Consider the following 22,960-nt stretch of genomic DNA (forward strand, 5'->3'; position numbering starts at 1 on the left):
GGGCAGCCCCCATGCCTCTGGACCCTGCACCCCCAGAGCCGGGGAGGGGAAGTGCCCGGCTGGCGGCGCAGGGTCCGGAGGCATGGGGGCTGCCCGAAGCCGGTAGCGCTCAGGCAGCTCGGCTCTTACAGAGCCCAGGAGTCAGGGAGCACAGCAGCCCCCGGCGCCCGCTCGAAGGTAAGCCAGGGAGTATTTTTCCCGGACATGTTCGGCTTTTTGGAAATATCCCCCCGGATGGGGGTTTGATTACCAAAAAGCCGGACATGTCCGGGAAAAACCGGACGTATGGTAACCCTAGTGTATACATACCCTAAGAGGGATCAAACTATCAGACTTCCTTACCACAGTATGTACTCCATGCTGGGCAAGCGTGAAAAAATCAAAACTGTACAACTATATCTAAGATATAAATTAGTAGGCTATTTTTGGTTAAACAAAAAATAATCAGCTAAACCTAAATCTGTCATAGATAAGACAAAAAAAAGAGGGGGAGGGCTGGCTAGAAAATGCAGCAGTTATATACATCCCAGTTAAAAACATTTATTCTTAACACCCACAATATTTAGTTATAATCAAATGCTGCTTTTCTACTTATCGGTTCAGACCAAAAATCTATTTCCATAGCATGTGCAGCACTGAATCACTTTTTTCCATACCCCTTCCACATCATCAACCAGCATCAGTGTAATTAATGCGAATATGCTAGTTCATTTGACACATTGTTCAAGAGTACATATTTTAATATTAAAAACGTAACACCAGATGTTAAAACATGTGTAGGCTGCAAATTAATTCAATTATTTCCCATTAATAATTATTTCTAAAGATTTTACTGAATGAAAACAAAACAGCTGTGTAATGAACTAATACATAAAAATATAAATGCAGTTAAAGATATCTCTTAACTTTTTACTCCTCTCAGACTCATTCCTACTTACTTTGGTAATCAATACTTGTTAAAAGCAAGTTTATTTTAACTTGCATGATCAAGTAATGCAGAATGTCAACCGGTCTTATGCACTGTTTTTTCAACTGGAATTAGATAAAGTGTTTAAAACATTGTGCAGCCTGCACATTTGCTAAATCCTACTGAGGGTTTACATTGAACTGATCAAGTTTCTATCCTGAGTTTACATTTCACAGGTGTTTTTAGACTGAACCTATGATCCTTCTGGTTTCAAATATCTATGCTTGGACACTAATTACTCAAACCCCACCCTTCCCTATCTTTAAGCTAACCTTGTAGATGTAAGGCTGCTTCAAGTAATTTTATCACAGCAGTGTAGGGTGACCAGACAGCAAGTGTGAAAAATCAGGACAGGGGGTGGGGGGGGTAATAGGAGACAATATAAGAAAAAGACCCCAAAATCGGGATTGTCCCTATAAAATTGGGACATCTCGTCACCCCACAGCAGTGTCAATGAGGGAACCGTCCCCTGATTATAATTGTTTACTTGGTGTAACTTGCTGATTGATGTAAACACAAAAGCGGTTACAGCTAAGCACAAAGAGATTTCATTCTCTCTTAAATGTAGAAAATTCCACACTCTGGTTTTATCCTCAAAACCATAGAGATAAAGTAGAGTTTACTTGTGCTGTTGGATTTCCCCCCCAAACACTGTTGTCGACTTCCTACCAGATCTGTGTTTATCCAAGACAAGCCTTTTTTTTTAAAATCACTCTCATAAATTATGTTGCAATATCAGTGCATATATTTATAAAAAGTACTTCACTGACTGATTCTATAATCTACTAAAATAAACGCTTCTGCATTTTGCAGATTTGAAATGCTGGAATAAATGTAGTTGTAATTTTAATGTCTTGTTTTAGCAGTTAAAGGAGACACATCTGGCAATAATCTACAAATAAATACAGTGTCTCAGTTCTTGGTTTCTCCTCCAAAACACTACCTACAACATTTTTGCAGCATTATTCATATAATCAGCATAATGCATTACATTGCCTTTCAAATTATTCAGAATTCTCAGTTCATTCAAAAAAGAGCTTATTTTAAGAAAAGAAAAGAGAATATGCCATGCCAGAAAGCTCAGTTTATTGATTCAGATCTGCTGCCAAGAGGAACAATGCAGTAAAGCAGATTTCGGCATTTCAAAAATGTTTTTACAATAAGTGCAAAGGGCAAAAAGAGTTATATTTACCTAAACCTAGAATTCCACAGGTAAGACAGGAGATAAGTTATGGAATCCTTTTCCTTTAGTCCCAAAAGTTTTAGTTTAGAATGAATTCTGTTGTAATCCTTTACGGTTGTCAGGTAAAATGCCCTCCATGTCTCTGCCGTGTTTTCTTTTGCCCTTTTGCAGCAAAACTCTGTCATTTGCATAAAACCTACTTCTAGCCTATAAGAGTTTTTGAACAACTACATGTTAAATTAGTTGTCCTGACATGCTCTTGCAAGCATGACATCATAAATCTCCATAGTTACCTTAACCCCACCTGCCTGCATGCCCAAGTTACCTGTCAGGTTCAGACCTACCACTTTGCTTCAACTGTACATTTTTTTTAAAAGAAGCAACCCCATTTTGTAATTATTCTGGATTTCACACCAACATTTTTTTTAGATTAATAGAAACCTAACTTCATTTGCAAATGGATTAAATTGTTCTTCAGAAAACACTAATTGAAATGCTAGGCATTGCTATCTGCCCCTCCCTGTCTAACAATGTATGTGATTAGTTAAAGAAAAATCCTACAGTGCCACATGTGTCTCAGATTGTTCTCTAAAGTTACACGAGAAACTCAGCTTTTGAAAAGCTTCAACTGATATGGCTTCTACAGGTTCATTTTCTTTCTCTCGCTTTAAAAAACATTTTACTGGCGTAACTCGTAAAACAGGTTCACCTCAGGGATTTTTTTCCCCTCCTCCCCTTTGAAAGAAGTTTAGCATTTTTTAACCTTTTAACTGCAAATACTTTTTCATCCTCAGAGCCATTGTCCTTGTTTATATACTTTTTCCTGGCCCCTACTAACCACAGTCACTCCCCCCCAAAGCAGGCAGCAATGTAACTCAGGGGGCTCATATGTAGAGTGACTACTCCAGTGTCATATGTTTGGCACCACACTCTTGGAGGATAAACACATGTCACTCCAGAGCTGAAGAAGGTACTTTCTTTCCTTTCCTTTCCTTTTTAATCTTGTTGTGGACCTTTTTAGTTCCTCATTTTTATTAGCATGGAATATGGTCTTGACAAAGGCATGATACATGCAGGTATTACAGAAGTTTCCACTACACCTCTCTGCTCTGTTAGTATACATAAATCCTGAGCTGCATCAAATCCTGGCTACTGTTCTATTCTTGAGACTATTAATAAAAGTAGCATCTAGCTCTTACATGGCTAACCATGCAAACAATTAGAATGAGACCACTCACTATTAGTTGTTATTTCTATTACAGCAGAGCCCAGAGGCCCTTGTGCTAGGCACTGTACAAACGAAGACAGGCAACCTATCTTGCATTCTGTTTCAAGACAAGTCACAACAAATGGGACTGAAAATGGGACGATAAGAGAGAGAGGAATACACAGTTACAAAGACTAACTATGTGCACAGCTGGGAGTTTTCAAGTAATTAAAAATTATAAGATACAAATAACAAAATATCAGCAACCCCTCTAGCTTTTACTTAGCCATTTTCAGGTGGTATTTTCCTGTAGACATTACGGAAGAATTGAGGAGCAATTTTTTAAAGCAGGGCAGTGGCTTTAACAGCTGCTTCAGAGAGGGCTTTCTATGCATAAAGCCAGCATGGAAGAAAGCATTAAGACACTGTGGAAAAGGTAGATGGTCAGCCAAGGCTGGTATCATTCGCATAGTCGAGGGAACAACATGACATGATCATCAAAACTCATTTTCACCTCCATAGTTTCACCATAAACTAGAGGCCAAATTCTCTATTGTACACATCTGCTGGCTGCAGCAAACAGTGTGAGAGAAGGCTCAGAAGAGAGCCAATTAAAGCCTCTTGATTATCTGGCCAGTTCTATGTTGGTCATGGCCCTGGTAGAAATTAGAGCAAACTAGGAGCTGCTCCAAATTCTGCCATTTGATAATGGTCCCCAACAGACCATCTACTGACTGGGAATATCTGGAGTATAATATAGCCTAACCATGCCACTTTGACATTGGGGTTGCCAGGGATGTGGTGGTATAGTATCTGGCTAAGACTGCAAGGAACTCCCACACACATTGGAGTGCAACAGGAGTGAAGTGGGATCATGTAAACATTCAAAGTCTAATAGGTGTAATAACCCATTATGGTATTTTGTATATATAATTTATACGTGTGTATATAGTACTTAGCTCTTATATAGCATGTGTGTGCATATGTGTATATACCTTGTATACACACATGGTACACACACACTGAATATTTTATAATTATAATATATACACACATACATAAAGGCAAAATTGCATTACAACCTTCACTATTGAGCTGCTAACATATTTCCATTACATGCACGTGTGCACACACACAAATGGTAAGGAATAACAATTATCTCTGAATTGTGTGTCTGAGATTATAACAGACTGTTCTGACATATTTCTATTAAAAAGTCCTGTACTACCAAATATATACTTATTTTTGCATGTTTTAATGTGGTTCTTTGTTCTGTTTATGGATGTTTAAAAAAAAGACCAAATGATGAATGGATGAGATCTCCATTCCTGAAAGCCCCCAAGAAACATGGCGTGATCCTTTGATAGCAATTTCAAGATAATTTTGTTTTAAAGTTTACACTCATTACAGAGAGTACATATGTCTAATCATCAAAAAAACAGAAACAGGCTATATTCACATAGATTTCATCCCCAATAAATTATCAAGTATGACACATTTTAAACAAACAGCGAGAATGGTTACTGCATTCCTTCTGTAATTTATTGGCTTCAGAGAGAGATCAAGTTACAAATTGTGTAGGATGTCATGCTGTGTAGGCTGTTCAAACCTAGGTTTGCAGTGTCTGCACCACTGGAACTAAATATTTACATGACTCAAAAAGATCTTATCTTAGGTCTCCCCCTCCCCCTCTATTTAATTTGTACGCTATCTCTATCTACCACCCAGCACATTCCACACAACCATGAAAGTTCATGAAAGAGATAAAAAGTATAATCACTGAAAAAAATCCAAGACTTTCAAAGGAAGGAAGAGGCCTGTATAAAAATAGGGCATAAATCATACCAGTTAGTGCTGAGGACATTGAGCAATCTGAGCTCATTTTCTTTTCTTTTCTTTTCTTTTCTTTTCTTTTCTTTTCTTTTCTTTTCTTTTCTTTTCTTTTCTTTTCTTTTCCCAACAATTTTATTTTGAAGAACTGGAAGACTATAATCCTAGACTCCTTGGAATAGATGGGGGAGGGGGAAAGAGTGAGAGAGAGAGAAGAGGCCTCAATTTTCAACACAATGTTCTGACCTAAGGGAAGGCCTCCAAAATGGTAGGACTTTGAAAATGCTGAGCAAGAATCTCAGAAACATTAACATCCTAAGCTAATAAAGAAGAGGTGGCTTACACAATAAGTACCTTCCTCATCATAGGTACACAACATGAGGGGCCTTTGAGGAAGAAGTATTCACAGGTGTGAAATAAGAAATGTCTCTATATAAAACATGGACAAACATATGAATCCATGGAAAGTCCAATCACAAGGACTACAAATATGTTGCTAAATTACTTTGATTTTTACTCTCAATTTGCTGGTAGCTAGTGCTGGAAAACCTACAAGCACTAAGAAAAAAACCTTTTAAAAAGGTGGCCTCCCATCATTTGTTAGACTGAGCACATTGGGCACAATGGTTTTTTTTCCACTGAACAGTAGTACCTTTTCTCCGGGGTTTGCTAGCCTCTGAATTTTTCAGCTTACTTGGCATTTAACAACTTGTACCATAAAAACAGGGTTGTCATTTGTTTTTCTTAAATCCTTGTAGTGAAAAATTAATTATGGAACAAAATGTTTGTAAATAAACCTGACAGAAAAATAAAGTTGAATGCTGTACTCGGCAACAAAGCATATCACTATGTCCTGAACAGTTTCATTAACTACAGTCTCTGTGTTCAAAGGTCAGCATGGCAACATTTTCAACCTATCCTGAGAAATACATCAAGATATCACATCTTCCATGGGCCCAAAATCTGCTTCTCCCTGCTGAAAAGCCACTGCATGAAGCCAAGAAACAAAGCAGCATTAGGCACATTTCTTAGAGACCAGTACCTGGTAGATAGTTTGGAGAATGCGGATACTTGAGGATGAGTCCACTCCATTCGTGTTAGTGGATTCAAAAGCGGAAAGGACAGCAAATAAATGGGTAACAGCCATAGGTGCTGGAACAGGGGTCCTGCCACACCCCCTAGCTTGAAGTGGTTTCCATCATTTACAGGGTTTACAGTTTGGTTCAATGGCTCTCAACACCCCCACTATAAAAATTGTTCCAGCACCCCGGTAACAGTGACAACTGAGGTAAACCTACACTGTGTACAAATGTTTTCCTTTCTGCTAAGCTTGGCTTCCTAGACTAAAAATGTAGCTAAAGCTAACAGCTGGTCCCATATTTTTAGGTAAGATGGGTAGCTGTCACCTGAAGAGGAGATAAATGTTCTCTTTGACTATTCTGGTTTCATTTTTGTCCTACCAGACTCTAATATATAAACTCTTCAGAAAACTAGTACCGTATATACTCATTCATAAGCTGAATTTTTTTAGTAAAAAAGGGAAGCACCAGAGAAGGGGGTCGGTTTATGAACAGGTATAGAGAGGGAGAGGTGGGACACAGCCCCTCCCCCCAATAGAGGGAGCAAGGAGAGGCAGCACAGCCAGAAGGGAAGAGGCGGGGCCAGAGTCTCTCCGCTTCTGGCCACGCTGCTCTCCTCCCAGCCTCCAAAGCAGCTGCAGCCGTGCCACTCGGCCCCGCCCCCAAGAGCAGGCTGTGGCCACGCCGCCTGGCCCACCGGAGCACACTGTGGCCATGCTGCCTGGCCCATCCTGCTGGAACATGATGCGGCCACGCTGCCCAGTCTGGCCTGCCGGAGCAGGTTGTGGCCACGCTGCCCAGCCTGCCGGAGCAGCTCCAGCCAGGCCAGAGACATTCTCCCCTGGCCCTCCCCAGATAAGGTGGGAAGGGAAGGGATGGGGAGAGTGTGGGGGTCCCGGGGTAGGGGTGGGGTCATGTGGGGGATGGTCACAGGGGTTACTCCCCTGACTCCCAGCTTCTCCCCCAAAAAAATTTCCCCACCAGTTGCTGTCCCGGCCCATCAGGGTAAGCAGCTGGCACGTGGGGACACTTTGTTTACTTAGGTTTACCTCTGTGCCTGCGGACGCTCGAGGTAAACAAACCATCTCGGCCCGCCAGCGGCTTATCCTGAAGGCCCAGGAGCCAAAGTTTGCTGACCCCTGAATTATAGGGTTGGCTCATGAACGGGTCATAAAATTTTTCCATTTTTACTTATCTATCTTGGGGAGGTCGGCTTATAAACAAACTGGCTTATGATCGAGTATATACGGTTAACTGAAATATACGGTGAACTGGCACAAAAATGGCATCAAATATTCATACTCTTCCCCTTTAAAAAAATCTAAAAACAAAACAAAAAAGCTCATCCAATTACATTTGTTTAGGGTCTGCTACATTCCCATTTTTTCTAACCATTTAACATTGAATTTTATAAAAGTTAGAAATACTTTTTTTTTTTAAACAAAAACCAATAAATGACTTTGTTTTCATACCTGATCTCTCAGCCTTTCTTGGTGTCCCATTATTGCTGTAGCATGATGGGGATATTTCTGTTTCAGATGCTCCAGAAAAGCCTCTCTCTTTCTGTCCATTTCTGATGTCTGCATTCCCAGTATTTCTTTGGAACTGCGAGGTCCACCTACAGTATGTCTGCGAGGGATGTTGCGGGTAGGCTTTGGATTGGAAGTATTATTGTTTCCAGTTGCAAGGAGTTCTTTAGATTGAAGACATTCCGCATCGTCTAATGATGTTACATGCAAATTGTTTTTTCCCTGGTCTGGAAAAAATAAAGAGTATTATAAGAACATAACCCCAACAGTCACATTTATAAGGAAAAAATATAGCGAGGTCAATTAAAAAAATATAGTAGTATACAATATCCTGTTCTACACCACTGATGGGGAAAAGACATGTTATTAAGCTTTAATAAAATACACAGACAGACTTGTTTATACCAGCTGTATTATACAGTACTTAATTCCTCACAGAGAACAGAACATCATTTAAGAAAGATATCCCTTTATACCATCTTCACTATTGTCTGAAGTAAAAAGAAGATATGGTAAAGCCTTTACTCCCTAACTTTTAAAATCTATAGGATGCTTTCCACATGAAGAAACAGTTTTCTTCAATATGTTCCAGTACATTTAATGAGCCTGTAACTAGTCTCCTTAGGGATACCAACTGATAAAATTCCTTTGACAAAGCAGATTTCAAATCCTTAATCTTTTCAAAGTATGTTTTCCACATGCTCTGAAATGCTTATAAAATAGTAAGAGAAGCACTTGGGTTTTGTTTCTGTTTTCTGACTGTAGCCAGGTTTTAAATTTCATGGATCTCACTTGGATTTTATACCTCTCTGAGACAGCAGATTGGAAAATTCAGCATCACTTTTTCAATAAACCACTCCTTGAGAAATAAAATAAAAGCAAGTTTTATGTGACAGAAAAGAGGAAAAAAGTCAGATAAACTTTACAACTTTAAAGTCTTCTTTAAGACCAATGGCCATGGATACTTTTGTAAAAAGATAGCTAGACATAGAGGGTATGTTAGAGCTAGCTTATCAGAAGGTAACTGTGTAACATGAACCCTCTGGTGCCTGAAGAAGTGTAGGTTGGAGGTTTGTTACCGAATGCCTATGAAAAATCCCCCTCTCTTTTGTCAGCAAAGGGGAATAACAAACAGCAGCAATGAAAAGGCCTCTTAAGTCCATTTTGTAGCCTTACTTACCCTTGTTATGCCACCCTTGAATGTCCTTATTAACATTAACTCTTTAAAGACTTAAATGTTCATCCCTTTAAATTTCTTGCTTCATATATCTCTATATACTGCTATTTCACTAAATGTTCTTTATCCTCATAGCACCCCCAGTCGACCTCTAAACACATCCCTTTGCATGTTACTGTATTTTGGGAATCAATACATTCTCCCAACTTTCATAGATTCATCAATATTAAGGACAGAAGGAACTATTAGATCAACTAATTGGACCTTATGTTTTAAGACCTCCTGTACACAGGTCACACAGTTGCTCCTGATATCATCCCCAGTTGTCTGTCAAATCCACCATTTAGGTCCTCACTATGCAGTAAGATACATGTTGGTGGACCCCCATTGTTTTCACCTTAGATTGAATGTTCTTCAGAGGAAAGAACTTTTCTATGAGCTATCTAGCACAGTGGTTCTCAACCAGGGGCACGTATACTCCTGGGGGTACACAGAGGTCTTCCAGGGGGGATACATCAATTCACTCATCTAGATATTTGCCTAATTTTACAACAGGCTACATAAAAAGAACTAACATAGTCAGTACAAACTAAAACTTCATACAGATAAAATGAGAAAGTAAGCAGTTTTTCTGTAATAGTGTTCCGAGACATTTTTGTATTTTTATGTCTGATTTTGTAAGCAAGTAGTTTTTAAGTGAGGTGAAACTTGGTGGTATGCAAGAAAAATCAGTCTCCTGAAAGGGGTACAGTAGTCTGGAAAAGTTGAGAGAAATGGTAACCTACCTTTTGTTCTTTGAGATGTGTTGCTCATAGAATATCAGGGTTGGAAGGGACCTCAGGAGATCATCTAGTCCAACCCCCTGCTCAAAGCAGGACCAATCCCCAGACAGATTTTTGTCCCAGATCCCTAAATGGCCCCCTCAAGGATTGAACTCACAACCTGGGGTTTAGCAGGCCAATGCTCAAACCACTGAGCTATCCCTGCCCCCCTCATGTCCATTCCAAGTAGGTGTGAGCACGCCACGTGCAGTTGTTGGTAGGTTTTCCCCCTAGCAGTACCTGTCGGGTTGGCTGTGGAACCCCCTGGAGATGCGCCTTCATGGGAATGTATATAGGTCGCTGCTGACCCGCTGCCAGAATACTTTGACAGAGGGGAGGCGGGTGGGTCTTGGAATGGACATGAGCAACACACCTTGAAGAACAACAGTTATGAAAGATAGGTAACCATTTTTCCTTCTTCAAGTGCTTGCTCATGTCGACTCCAAGTTGGTGACTCGCAAGCAATTCCCAGGAGGAGGGGTCGGCGTTCACCCAGTCGCAGACTGCAGCACCGCCAAATGCTGCATCGTCTCTAGCCTGCTGAGTAATGGCGTAGTCGACGTAAAGGTGTGGATTGATGACCATGTTGCTGCCCTGTAGATGCCCTGAATGGGGAGCTGTGCCAGGAACGCCACTGAGGATGCCTGCATCCTTGTGGAGTGTGCAGTCAAGGCTGTGGCAGGTATCTTTGCTAGGTTGTAGCACGCCCTGATACAGGCCGTGATCCATGACAAGATCCCTTGGGAGGACACTGGGAGCCCCCTCATCCGCTTAGCAATTGCAATGAAGAGCTGTGTCGACTTTCAAAATGGCTTCATCCTTTCAATGTAAAAAGCTAACACTCATCTGACATCCAGGGAGTGGAGCACCTGTTTCTGGTTTAACTAGCATATGGCTTAGGGAAGATCACTGGAAGAAAATGTTCTGATTCGCGTGGGCCTGGGCGGCGGGGTCAGGCTTCATCTTCAGCCCTGGGCAGGGGGGCTCAGGTTACAGTTCCCCTGTCTGAGGCTGAAGCCTTTGGGGTTTGGCTTTGGCCCCCGAGCCTGGGGTTGAGCTTAGGCTTTGCCCCCATCTCACCTGGTTGGTGGGCTCAGGCTTTGGTCCCCCCTCCTGGGGTCATGTAGTAATGTTTGTTGTCAGAAGGGGGTTGCAATGCAATGAAGTTTGAGAACCCCTAATCTAGTCCTTTGAGGAAGCAGCCAACCATAGGGTTAGCGAATACTGACCGGCCAGCAGAACTGGGATGAAAAGCTAAGATGGTGGCCAGGTGCAACTTTATTGACGACACTGCCAGGCCTTGCTGTTTCAGGTGCAGTAAATAGTCCAGAATGAAAGGAATCGATGACTGTAATGGCGGAGTGTCTCTTTGCAGAGACCAGATTGAGAATCTCTTCCACTTAGCCAGATAAGTGGCTCGAGTGGATGGTTTCCTGCTGCCAAGAAGAACCTCCCTAACGGAGTCTGAACATGCGAGCTCCAAAGGGGTTAGCCATGGAGTTTCCATGCTGTGAGGTGCAGAGTCTCTAGATTGGGATGCTGGAGGCAGCCGTGATTCTGCATGATCTAGTCCAGGACCAGGAGCAGTGTTATAGGTGTTCCACCGACAGGTCTAGAAGCGTGGTGAACCAGTGTTAACATGGCAATGCTGGCGCTATCAAGACCATTGATGCTCCCTCTCTTCAGACCTTCGGCAGATCCTTGTGTACAAGCGAGAAGGGTGAGAATGGATACAGCAGGTGCCCCTTCCAAAGGAGAAGAAAGGTGTCTGCAAGCGAGCTCAGGCTGTGATTCAGGAAGAAGAGAACTGCTGACACTTCCTAGTGAGTGCTGACCACAAAGCAGAGGAACCATCTGTGGGACAGGACTATGGACATGTGCAGGGCTGGCTCTAACTTTTTTGCTGCCCCAGGCAAAAAAGAAGAGAGCCGCCGAAATCCCCGCTCCCCAGCACCACGCCACCCAAAGCCCCGCCCCCCAGCGCCGCACCGCCCGAAGCCCCGCCCCCGTGCACCGTCCGATGCCCCCGCCCCTCCTCCGAGCGCCGCACCGCCGGAAGCCCCGTCCCCCCAGCACCACGCCGCCCAAAGTCCCCACCCACGCGCCGAGCACCACGCCACCGAATCAAAAAAATGTAAATAAATAAATAAATAATCAAGCGCCGCCCTGCCCCAAGGTGCCGCCCCAAGCACGTGCTTGGTCGGCTGGTGCCTGGAGCCGGTCCTGGACATGTGAAAATACGCATCCTTCAAGTCAAGGGTGTCGTACCAGTCCCCCGGATCCAGGGAGGGGACAATAGAAGCCAGGGAGACCATGCGGAACTTTATCTTCTTCATGAATCTGTTGAGTTTTCGCAGGACTAAAATAGGTCTGAGTCCACCCTTGGCCTTCGGAATTAGGAAATACTTGGAACAGACCCCCCGACCCTGAACTTAGAGGGGCCTCCTCTACTGCCCCGCGCATTAGCAGAGATTGCACCTGAGAAGAGTCCCTGAAGAGGGATGGGGAAGGAGGGTGGGAAGGCAGGAGGGAACATCCCAATTCTACCATGCTCAAGACCCATTGGTCTGAGTTGATTTGTGCGCAGGCATGGTAGAAATGGGATAGATGGTTCACAAAGGGAGGGGAAGGATCCGGGATCTGAACTGGTGCGTCACCCCTGGGTACACCTTCAAAAGTTTGGCTTAGAGGCTGAGGGCTGCTTCACTGAACCCTGGCCCTGGTTAGAGAAGGGCTGAGAGGTCCTCAGTCTATTACTCCTACCCCACTTCCTGCTATAGTCCTCTCTAGAGGGAGCAGGGTAGAAGCAACTGGCAGGCTGCGGCTTAAAATGCTTCCTCTGGGCAAGGCTGGCATATAAAGCCCTGGGGACTTCAGAGTCGCCCATGAGTCTTTCAGGCTGTGGAGCCTAGAGTCTGTTTGCTCCAAGAAAAGCCCTAAACAGTCAAAAGGCAAGTCCTGAATTGTCTGCTGGACTTCATGCAGGAGTCCTGACACCTGAAGCCATGAACTGGTGGTTCTCATGGCAACGGCTGTCAACACAGTACGGGAAGCCAAGTCCACCAAATCTAGGGAGGTCTGTAAGGAGGTCCTCGTGACTACCTTACCTTCCTCAAGGACAGCAGCAAACTCCGAGCAGGAGTCTGCCGGCAGTAGCTCCTTGAATTTGGACATATTCCAAGAGTTAAAATGGTAACAGTGAAGGACCGCCTGCTGGTTGGCAATGTGCAGCTGGAGCCGCCCGGTAGAATACACCTTCCTACTGAAGAGATCCAGCTTCTTTGCCTCCTTGGACTTAGGAGTTGGTCCCTGTTGTCCTTGCCTTTCCTTTTGTTTGGCAGCCTCCTCCACCAGAGTGCCCGGATGAGGAGGAGTGAACAGGTACTCATACCCTTTTGAAGGCACAAAGTACTTCCTCTCCACCCATCTGGCCATGGTGAGGGAAGAGAGGTGGGCATTTGCCACAATGTTTTAGTAGTCTTATGGATCATCTTAATGAGGGGTCCCTCAAGGGACCTTCAGGCATGAGCATGTCAACCATGGTGTTGGGCTTCTCTGACACCTCCTCTGCCTGCATGCCCAAATTCTGTACCACCCTTCTGAGCAACTCCTGGTGGAATCTGTTGTCTATGGCCAGCAGACTGGTAGATGTGCCCGCCACTGCTTCATCAGGGGAGGATGATGCCTGTGGTGGCACCGGGTCTTCCTGATCCTCTGGCTCACAGGGATACCCCCTGCACTGAATGACCTATGTAGGTGCTGGTTTCCCGGCCCGTGCTCATCTCAGTACCGGCTCCGGTGCCAGGTCACACTGTGGTCTCAGTGCTGGCCTGTATGCCCATCTCATGGCCTTGTGGAAGTTCCCAGGCTAAAGATGATGGAGGGGCCCGTGCATCTGAAACCACTGACAAGAGTCTGGACCCTGGTCCTTGGCTAGATGATAGGCCCACGGGGTCCAGAAGGGCCACAGAGCTGGCACCTGACACTGTGGTGGCCATGGCACCATAGGCCATGGCTGCCCTTCCTCTTGTCTGGAATGGTGTCAAGAACGGTGCCGGCTTTGCCTGGAGGCATATGACTCTGACTCCAAGTCCGACGAGGACTCTGATCTCGGTGACTAATGTGGTGCGGAGTGAGATGGTGCCGGGGAGCAGAGCCGAGGTGAGGGCGAACAGTGCCGCATCATCACTGGCTTGCCCTTAGAAGGCACTGTGCCTCTTTGCGATGCTGGTGCCAGAGCTGGTGCCCATGTGGGGTACTGCGCCATCATTGCTATGAGGTCCCTAGCCACCTCAAAGGTCTCCGGCGTGGAGGGAAGGTCTAAGTCCTCCTCCTGACACTCCCGCATCAGGGATTCCACTAGAACTGGACTCGATGGACCTCCCTTTGAGGCCAGAGCTGATGGTGCTGGCTGAGTCGGAGCTGGAGCAGGGTGTCCTGGCGTGGGACGCACCCCGCTAGGTGCCGCCTCGCTCCACTGCTGTAGTGGGAGAGCAACCTCTGTCAGTCTTCTTTGTTTTGTACGGGACCCGCGAATGGGAGCAGCGCCGGGCACTTGCACTGGAGGAGGTCTTTGGCACTGGGGAATGGTGGTGCAGAGGGTCTCTGGAGCCAGAGTCCTTTCTCGGCGCCATGGCCTCTCTTAGTGAGAACGGTGCGCTCTGCACCGAAGTGCTGCGCTTGGAGTCAGATGCCACCTGTGCTGGCTGGGGATGAAGGACTGACTCCATGAGGAACACTTTCAGCTTAAAGTCCCTCTCCTTCTTAGGCCTTGTCTACCCTACCCCAGTAAGTCGACCTAAGTTATGCTACTCCAGCTACATGAATAACGTAGCTGGATTCGATGTAGCTTAGGTTAATTTAATAAGTCTCCCATCGACTTATCTTACTCCTCTCATTCTGGTGGAGTACTGGAGTCTACCAGAGTCTCTACCAGAGAGCACTCTGTGGTCGATTTATTGGGTCTTCGCTAGACCTGCTAAATCAACCCCCGCTGCATTGATCGCAGCAGCATCGATCCCCGGTAAGTGTAGACATGGCCTTAGTCTTTGGGTGGAAGCCTCTACAGATTTTGCACTTCTCAGTCTGATGTGCTTCCCCCAAACACTTTAAGCAGGAGTCATGTGGGTCTCCCTTTGGTATAGGCTTCAGACAGGACCACATGCCCTGGAGGGAAACATGGTGGCGGGGAACCCCCAACTAAAATGTATCTAAACTAACCATGAACGAATAGAACTAACTAATACTAAGTTTTCAACTATTTACAGGTACAACAAGAAAAGTCCACTAGGGGATCGCTTGCTGTAGCAAGAGAAGAGCTGTTCCAACGATCGTCACTGGCGGTAAGATGGAACTGAGGGGGTGATGGGTAGGTAGGGATCTATATATACTGCCATGAAGGTGTGACTCCAGGGGGTTCCACAGCCGACTCGACAGGTACCGCTAGGGGGAAAACCTTCCGACAACTGTGCACGTGGCACACACACACCTACTTGGAATCGACATGAGCAAGCACTCAAAGAAGAACCACTGATCTAGCAACTTGTGGACACTAGAGTAATAACAGCGTTCTCTACTTATAGATCATTATACCTATTATAGTAGAGATAGGCCTGAAATAAAAGCCCAAATCCAAATGTCACTAAACTTTGTGAAGTGTGAATTTGGCTGCTATCTCTGACATGCTGAACCTAAATCTTGAACCCAAACAGCTCCACACCCATCACCATACTCTAGCCTCTCTTTGCCAGAAGCTGGGAGTGGATGACAGGAGATGGATCTCGATGATAGCCTGTTCCAGTCATTCCCTCTGATGCATTTGAAATTGGCCACTGTCAGAAGACAGGATACTGGGCTAAAATGACCACTGGTATGAACCAGCACAGCTGTTCTTATGTTCTTATATTCCTAACCCTTGAGAAGTTTAGATCTGCATCCAAATTGAAACTTTCTAGTAAACAGAAACACTACATAAAAGTTACAGAAGGATGACTTGCTGCAGACTCAGAACATCATACTCCTTCATAGTGATACATTTTTTTTTACCTGTCTTGCATACCTCTTGGTAACTGGCAATACACTTCTCATGTAGGAGGCCCTAGAGTTCAAAGCTAGACTTTCATACTACATTTGCCTCCTTAACATGTTCCTTTAAATATGCAAAAACCAAAAAAAAAAAAAAAAAAAAACCCACAATCAATGCAGTTTTTAAATCTTTAGCTGATTTTGAGCATTCCTAAAAGTGTCTCCAACGTCAGAACATCAGAGCTGCAGCCACATGTTGAGGTCTATTGGACAACGCAAATTTTCCATGTGTAACTTAATTACAAAAACTCCCAACCTCAATAACTTTGTGATGATGCTTTCTGAAAACTCAGGGAGAAATCCTACCACCACATGCACTGAGATTTGTTTGAAAGAAGTGGTAAAAATGAGTATTTTGTTTGCAATAAAGAAATGTGGCTCTTCCAAATGCATCAGTGTTCAAAAGGTTTCTGTAGGCTGTGCACCCACATCAGTGAATCTCCAGTAAGAGGGATAATCTGGCATTTTTTAATCCATCACACACCAAATATAGATATTATATTTCTGAACTTGTTGAAATGGAAGTGCCAGGCAAAAAGATGTTCTGTATTTCTAGTTGAACAAGGGCCATCTCAGATGTCTGAGTATTAGGCATAAACATGGCTACGTATATACCCTTCACACACAAACCCCCTAATGTAAGGGTCACAATAGCAGCTGTGAGCACTTCCTTGAGGATACAATACAGGCCTTGTCCATATTTGCTGTGGAATTTAGGGTATGTGTAGCTACATGCCACAGTGAAAAGCAGGCTGCGTTCACACTTGTCACTGTGGTGTGTAGATCACAGGCCCTGGTTCTCATGGGGGACTTCAGTAATGGGGGACCCTTATATCTGCTGGGAGAGCAATAAAGCGGTGCACAGACAATCCAGAAAATTTTTGGCAAGCATAGGGGACAATTTCCTGGTGCGAGTGCTGGAGGAACCAACTAGGGGCAGACCTCTTCTTGACCTGCTGCTCACAAACAGGGAAGAATTAGTAGGGGAAGCAAAAGTGGATGGGAACCTGGGAGGCAGTGACCATGAGATGGTCGAGTTCAGGATCCTGACACAATGAAGAAAGGAGAGCAGCAAAATACAGACCCCGGACTTCAGAAAAGCAGACTTTGACTCCCTCAGGGAACTGATGGGCAGGATCCCCTGGGAGGATAACATGACAGGGAAAGGAGTCCAGGAGAGCTGGCTGTATTTTAAAGAATCCTTATTGAGGTTGCAGGAACAAACAATCCTGATGTGTAGAAAGAATAGTAAATATGGCAGGTGACTAGCTTGGCTTAACAGTGAAATCCTTGCTGATCTTAAACACAAAAAAGAAGCTTACAAGAAGTGGAAGCTTGAACAAATGAACAGGGAGGAGTATAAAAATATTGCTCAGACATGCAGGAGTGAAGTCAGGAAGGCCAAATCACATTTGGAGTTGCAGCCAGGGCTAGCTCCAGGCACCAGCCGACCAAGCACGTGCTTGGGGCGGCACCTTCTAAGGGGCGGCTAATCTTGGGGTGGTGGGGCAGTAATCCGTTTTTGTTTTGTTTTGTTTCGTTTTGGCGGGGCGGCGCTTGGTTTTGGTTTTTGGTTTTTTTTGGTTTGGCGGGGCGGTACTCAGGGGTTTTTGTTTCGGCGGGGCGGCGCTTGTTTTTTTTGTTTTTGGGTTTTTTTTTTTTGCGTGTGCGGCAAAAAAGTTAGAGTCGGCCCTGGTTGCAGCTAGCAAGAGATGTTAAGAATAACAAGAAGGGTTTCTTCAGGTATGTTTGCAACAAGAAGAAAGTCAAGGAAAGTGTGGGCCCCTTACTGAATGAAGGAGGCAACGGAGGATGTGGAAAAACCTAATGTACTCAATGCTTTTTTTTGCCTCTGTATTCATGACCAAGTCAGCTCCCAGACTGCTGCACTGGGCAACACAGCATGGGGAGAAGATGACCAGCCCTGTGTGGAGAAAAAGGTGGTTCAGCACTATTTAGTAAAGCTGGATGAGCACAAGTCCACGGGGCCGGATGCGCTGCATCCGAGGGTACTAAAGGAGTTAGCAAATGTGATTGCAGAGCCATTGGCCATTATCTTTGAAAACACATGGCAATTGGGGGAGGTCCCGGATGAATGGAAAAAGGGTAATGTAGTGCCCATCTTTGAAAAAGGGAAGGAGGAGGATCCGGTCAACTACAGGCCAGTCAGCCTCACCTCAGTCCCTGTAAAAATCATGGAGCAGGTCCTCAAGGAATCAATTCTGATGTACTTAGAGGAGAGGAAAGTGATCAGGAACAGTCAGCATGGATTCACCAAGGGCAAGTCATGCCTGACTAACCTAATTGCCTTCTGTGATGAGATAACCGGCTCTGTGGATGAGGGGAAAGAAGTGGACGTGTTGTTCCTTGACTTTAGCAAAGCTTTTGATACGGTCTCCCACAGTATTCTTGCCAGCAAGTTAAAGTAGTATGGGCTGGATGAAAGGACTATAAGGTGGATAGACAGCTGGCTAGATCATCGGGCTCAACGGGTAGTGATCAATGGCTCCATGTCTAGTTGGCAGCCAGTATCAAGCGGAGTGCCCCGAGGGTTGATCCTGGGGCTGTTTTTGTTCAATATCTTCATTAATGATCTGGAGGATGGCATGGACTGCACCCTCATCAAGTTTGCAGATGACACTACACTGGGAGGAATGGTAGATATGCTGGAGGATAGGGATAGGATACAGAGGGACCTAGACAAATTAGGGGATTGGGCCAAAAGAAATCTGATGAGGTTGAACAAGGACAAGTGCAGAGGCCTGCACTTAGGATGGAAGAATCCCCTGCACTGCTACAGACTAGGGACCGAGTGGCTAGGCAGCAGTTCTGCAGAAAAGGACCGAGGAGTTACAGTGGACAAGAAGCTGGATATGAGTCAACAGTGTGCCCTTGTTGCCAAGAAGGCTAACGGCACTTTGGGCTGTATAAGTAGGGCCATTGCCAGCAGATCGAGGGATGTGATCATTCCCCTCTATTCGGCATTGATGAGGCCTCATCTGGAGGACTGTGTCCAGTTTTGGGTCCCACACTACAAGAAGGATGTGGAAAAATTGGAAAGAGTCCAGCGGAGGGCAACAAAAATGATTAGGGGGCTGGAGGACATGACTTACGAGTAGAAGCTGAGGGAACTGGGATTGTTTAGTCTGCAGAAGAGAAGAATGAGGGGGGATTTGATAGCTGCTTTCAACTACCTGAAAGGGGGTTCCAAAGAGGATGGATCTAGACTGTTCTCAGTGGTACCAGATGGCAGAACAAGGAGTAATGGTCTCAAGTTGCAGTGGGGGAGGTTTAGGTTGGACATTAGGAAAAACTTTTTCACTAGAAGGGTGGTGAAGCACTGGAATGGGTTACCTACGGAGATGGTGGAATCTCCTTCCTTAGAGCTTTTTACAGTCAGGCTTGACGAAGCCCTGGCTGGGATGATTTAGTTGGGGATTGGTCCTGTTTTGAGCAGGGGGTTGGACTAGATGACCTCCTGAGGTCCCTTCCAACCCTGATATTCTATGAAAGCTCTGGCAGCAGGGAAAGGCTCCAGTAGTGGGGAGCTGCCAGAGCCTTTACCTGTTACCTTTCCTTGCTTACAGAGCCTTTCGCTGCAGTGAGGAAAGGCTTTGGCTGCAGGGAGACAATGAGAGACTACACTGCTAAAAACAGAAGTATAGACATGGCAGGCACTATAAATAAATTAATGGAGATATCCCATCTCCTAGAACTGGAAGGGACCTTGAAAGGTCATTGAGTCCAGCCCCTTGCCTTCACTAGCAGGACCAAGTGCTGATTTTGCCCCAGATCCCCAAGTGGCCCCCTCAAGGATTGAACTCACAACCTTGGGTTTAGCAGGCCAATGCTCAAACCACTGAGCTTGGGCATGTAGAGAGCTGTGTATGGTACACACCCTAGGGTTCAGGCATGTAGGGCACTCTACTCGCCTAAGCTGTCCCTCACTGTCTACACTGTTATTTATACCCAGGGCCGCCGAGAGCAGGTTCAGGCCCCATAGCAAGGGCGGACCAGCTAAACAGGGCCGACAAAGGGGGGGGGGAAGCCGGGCCCCGGGCCCCCTTCCGGACCGCCGGGCCCCGGTAATTTGTACCGGCTTCGCTCCCTCCATCGACCCTGTTTATACCCATGCTACCTGGGTGTGCAGTGTCTGTACTCTACACACTGCCATAAGTGTAGATATACCTTAACCTGTATAACACAAAACACAGCAGAAAGTTCATTAAATTTGTAATCCTGCTTCTACATCTCATGCAAAACCTATCCATACTCCTCACTTGAGTTCTTAGAGATATCTGTCAGCATGAAGAGACTCAGAAACACCTAAGTGTTTTACTATTATTTGTTATATATGGAGACTTCAAGAAGGAACCAAAATGCATGGTGCTGTGTTAGCCTTTTCTAGCACTGCATGTGAGAGAAAAACATTCAATTCCTAAAATGATCCAAAATGTAACAGTTTCCCCCCACACATTACTGAAAGGAAACAAATGCAAACTAATTGTTACCTTTGCCATGTCTAGGCTAGGTTATTAATACAGATGTTACGTGACACATTCTTTTCATGGCATTGACAGACATGTAACATGCTACAAAACACTGCAGTCCCTATTGCTTTCTTTTGGTGCACAACTTATGTTGATTAGGAATCCGGCAAACTAATTTGAATAAAATAACACACACACCCCCGCCTGAAATTTGAAACAAACTGAACTCTAACCCTTTCTGAAGCTCTGGAATCTCTGCATTAGAGATCCCCTTCCCAAATCCCCCCCTAAATGTACTTCCCTTGCACTTCTTACCTGGTAGCAGGTCACCTTGGGGGAAGGCAAGAGCAGTGATTGTGAAATACTACAATGCACACTGGGGCATTTTAGCTCCGGGTGCATGCAAAGATCATAGGGTCAGAAACAGCGTAATCCAACAGCAAGTTTCTGGATCCTGCTACTACTGAACAGCAGAATGGGCAGGCTTTCCATACCTTAGAAAATACATATGGGATGAGAGGGCACTGAGGAAAGAGTCAGCGTAACAACCATCCCCCCTAAAAACTTTGTAATGGGTAAAGGATCATCGGATTGTCCCTAGAAGACTGCATGGGTTGTAGGCAGGAGGAGGATAAATGTATCACCCTTTAAAAGGGGGAGGTGAGAGAATGTTCTGAGGATGTGAGAGAGAGGCATATGATAAGCCTGTCGTGCTCTTGAAGAGGAGACCTTTTACCTGAGAAATAAGTGGGTTGCTGGACCTTCCTCTAAGAAGGTCTGCTATCATGGTGGGTGGAGGGTAGGCAAATGGGGTGTGTTGTATAACTGGATAAAGGCTTTGTGGGGACTGTGATAGTGCTCAAAAGGCTTGAAAATCTGAATTAAACCCAAATTAAAAATTTTCTGAGATTCATCCATCACTATAGGAAATATAATTTAATGGAGAAAACTGACAGGAAAAATTAACTTAACTTAATTTTTGGCCTACAAGTGGTATGTCCATGATACTCCATCATGATAATCTTTTGGATTAATTGTTGTGACCCGGATCTTCCAGTTTCAGGAGCTGGTCCAGACTGACCTCTGCTTTCTACCATCACATGAATTTCAGTATATTTTGCATGAGTAGTACGGTAATAGAATGTTATTTCTTTTTGCAATTCAGGAACACATTTTAGTGAACATTTTGTTCTCCGTACATACAAAGGTGTGCACATACACACATCCAAATGATATGGATGGACTATGAGTTACCCATTGCTCACATATTTGCTATGATCTGGCAGAATGTCAAACAGTATTAATGACCACATTGGAGTTTTGTTTGTTTATTATATGCTTTTTCTGAGTATGCCACCTATATGATAGTCACAGATATTACTGACTTTTAATATTGTGAAATACCAAAATATATTTTCAATTACCATTTATAACCAAACATATTATGTTTATTTTATACAAACACAGGAGCATATATGTTTCACTGAAATCTGTATGAGAAATACAATAAGTGCATGTGTATTGGAAGTGTTCACAAAAGCTATCATGATTGGTGTTCTATAAATACTTATAAGAGATAAATTTAGATTAGGTATCTGTCGTGCCACCTGAATGTTTGTACAGAGTGGAATATCCTACATAAAAATTCATCAGGAAACTGTTTGCATTAGGTTTCAGACAAAATACAGTGCAATGGTAATTGTACAAATGCACCACAGCTGACCTTACATGAAAACCATGCTCATAATTTCTTGGCTTCATTCCAAAAATCAACCCAACTCATTTCACACAAAGTAAATTAATCTCATGACAATCTACTGTAGATCTGTGTGTTCTAAAATAGGAATTGAAAAATAAACAACAATCTCAATACTGCTTCTATAAAATGAAGTGTTTCTCTGCTTCTGCTGTTGGGAGTATAGAGAATTTAAAAGGCAGCCGATAGTATTTATTGTTCCCTAAGGAAGTAGCACACTCCATATCACATTGCTTAATGTGTCACAAAATGTGACATCAATATACACTCTGCTTTAGCTATTAAATAAAAATCTCTCTAAAGAGAAAGTTAAACATAAAAATCCCCAAAGTATCAGGCAAGCCTTCAAAAGTCACATGCACAAGAAGCACACTTTTTATTCTCTCTACCTCTAGTTATAAAAAGCAGCAATGAGGGACATGTTTAAATGTAACTCCATCTTCGACTGATTCTGTTACTTACCCTTCATCTGTCTGCTGTCTGTTGAACAAGCCAGGCACAGCTCAGATTTCTGGCTTTCATTTTCCTCCATTGTCCCTGCCTACTTCACAAGCTTTCCTTGAAAACTTTTAAACTGCAGGTTTAAAAACTACCAGAAGCAGCCTCCAGGAGAAAAGAAAGAAAACTAGCCTTCTTTACAGTACAAAGTTCCTTTCAAAAATGAAGTGCATTCCAGAAGTACAAGTATCCGTTATGGAATGGTGGGCAGTACTTTCAGAGGCTGCTGCTTTTGCTGCTGTTGCTGCTGGAATAGTCCCTGAGCACTTCTCAGTGAGGGCCCCAACAGGTGATGGTCTTTTCTGCGGGAAAGACTCTAGCCGGCTTCTTTTCCACTGC

General features: G+C 44.3%; 1 protein-coding gene across 19 annotated transcripts in view; it reads right to left on the reverse strand.

Moving 5' to 3' along the window:
* KIAA1217 (KIAA1217 ortholog) overlaps positions 1 to 22,960 on the reverse strand; it is a 518,496-nt gene that overhangs the window by 225,676 nt on the left and 269,860 nt on the right. For 15 of the 19 annotated variants that reach the window (XR_004644414.1, XR_004644413.1, XM_034760248.1 and 12 more), the window contains exon 2: positions 7,739 to 8,022. Coding sequence is in view for 15 of the 19 variants with exons in the window: in XM_034760248.1 (XP_034616139.1) it covers positions 7,739 to 8,022 (284 nt within the window). In the remaining 4 variants the exon portion in view is untranslated. Of the gene's footprint in view, positions 1 to 2,159; positions 2,307 to 7,738; positions 8,023 to 22,585; positions 22,881 to 22,960 lie in introns of those variants that run through there. The other 4 variants (XM_034760262.1, XM_034760245.1, XM_034760252.1 and 1 more) reach the window with 2 other exon arrangements.

Source organism: Trachemys scripta, chromosome 2 (assembly GCF_013100865.1).
Source record: "Trachemys scripta elegans isolate TJP31775 chromosome 2, CAS_Tse_1.0, whole genome shotgun sequence".
NCBI classification, from domain to species: Eukaryota; Metazoa; Chordata; order Testudines; family Emydidae; genus Trachemys; species Trachemys scripta.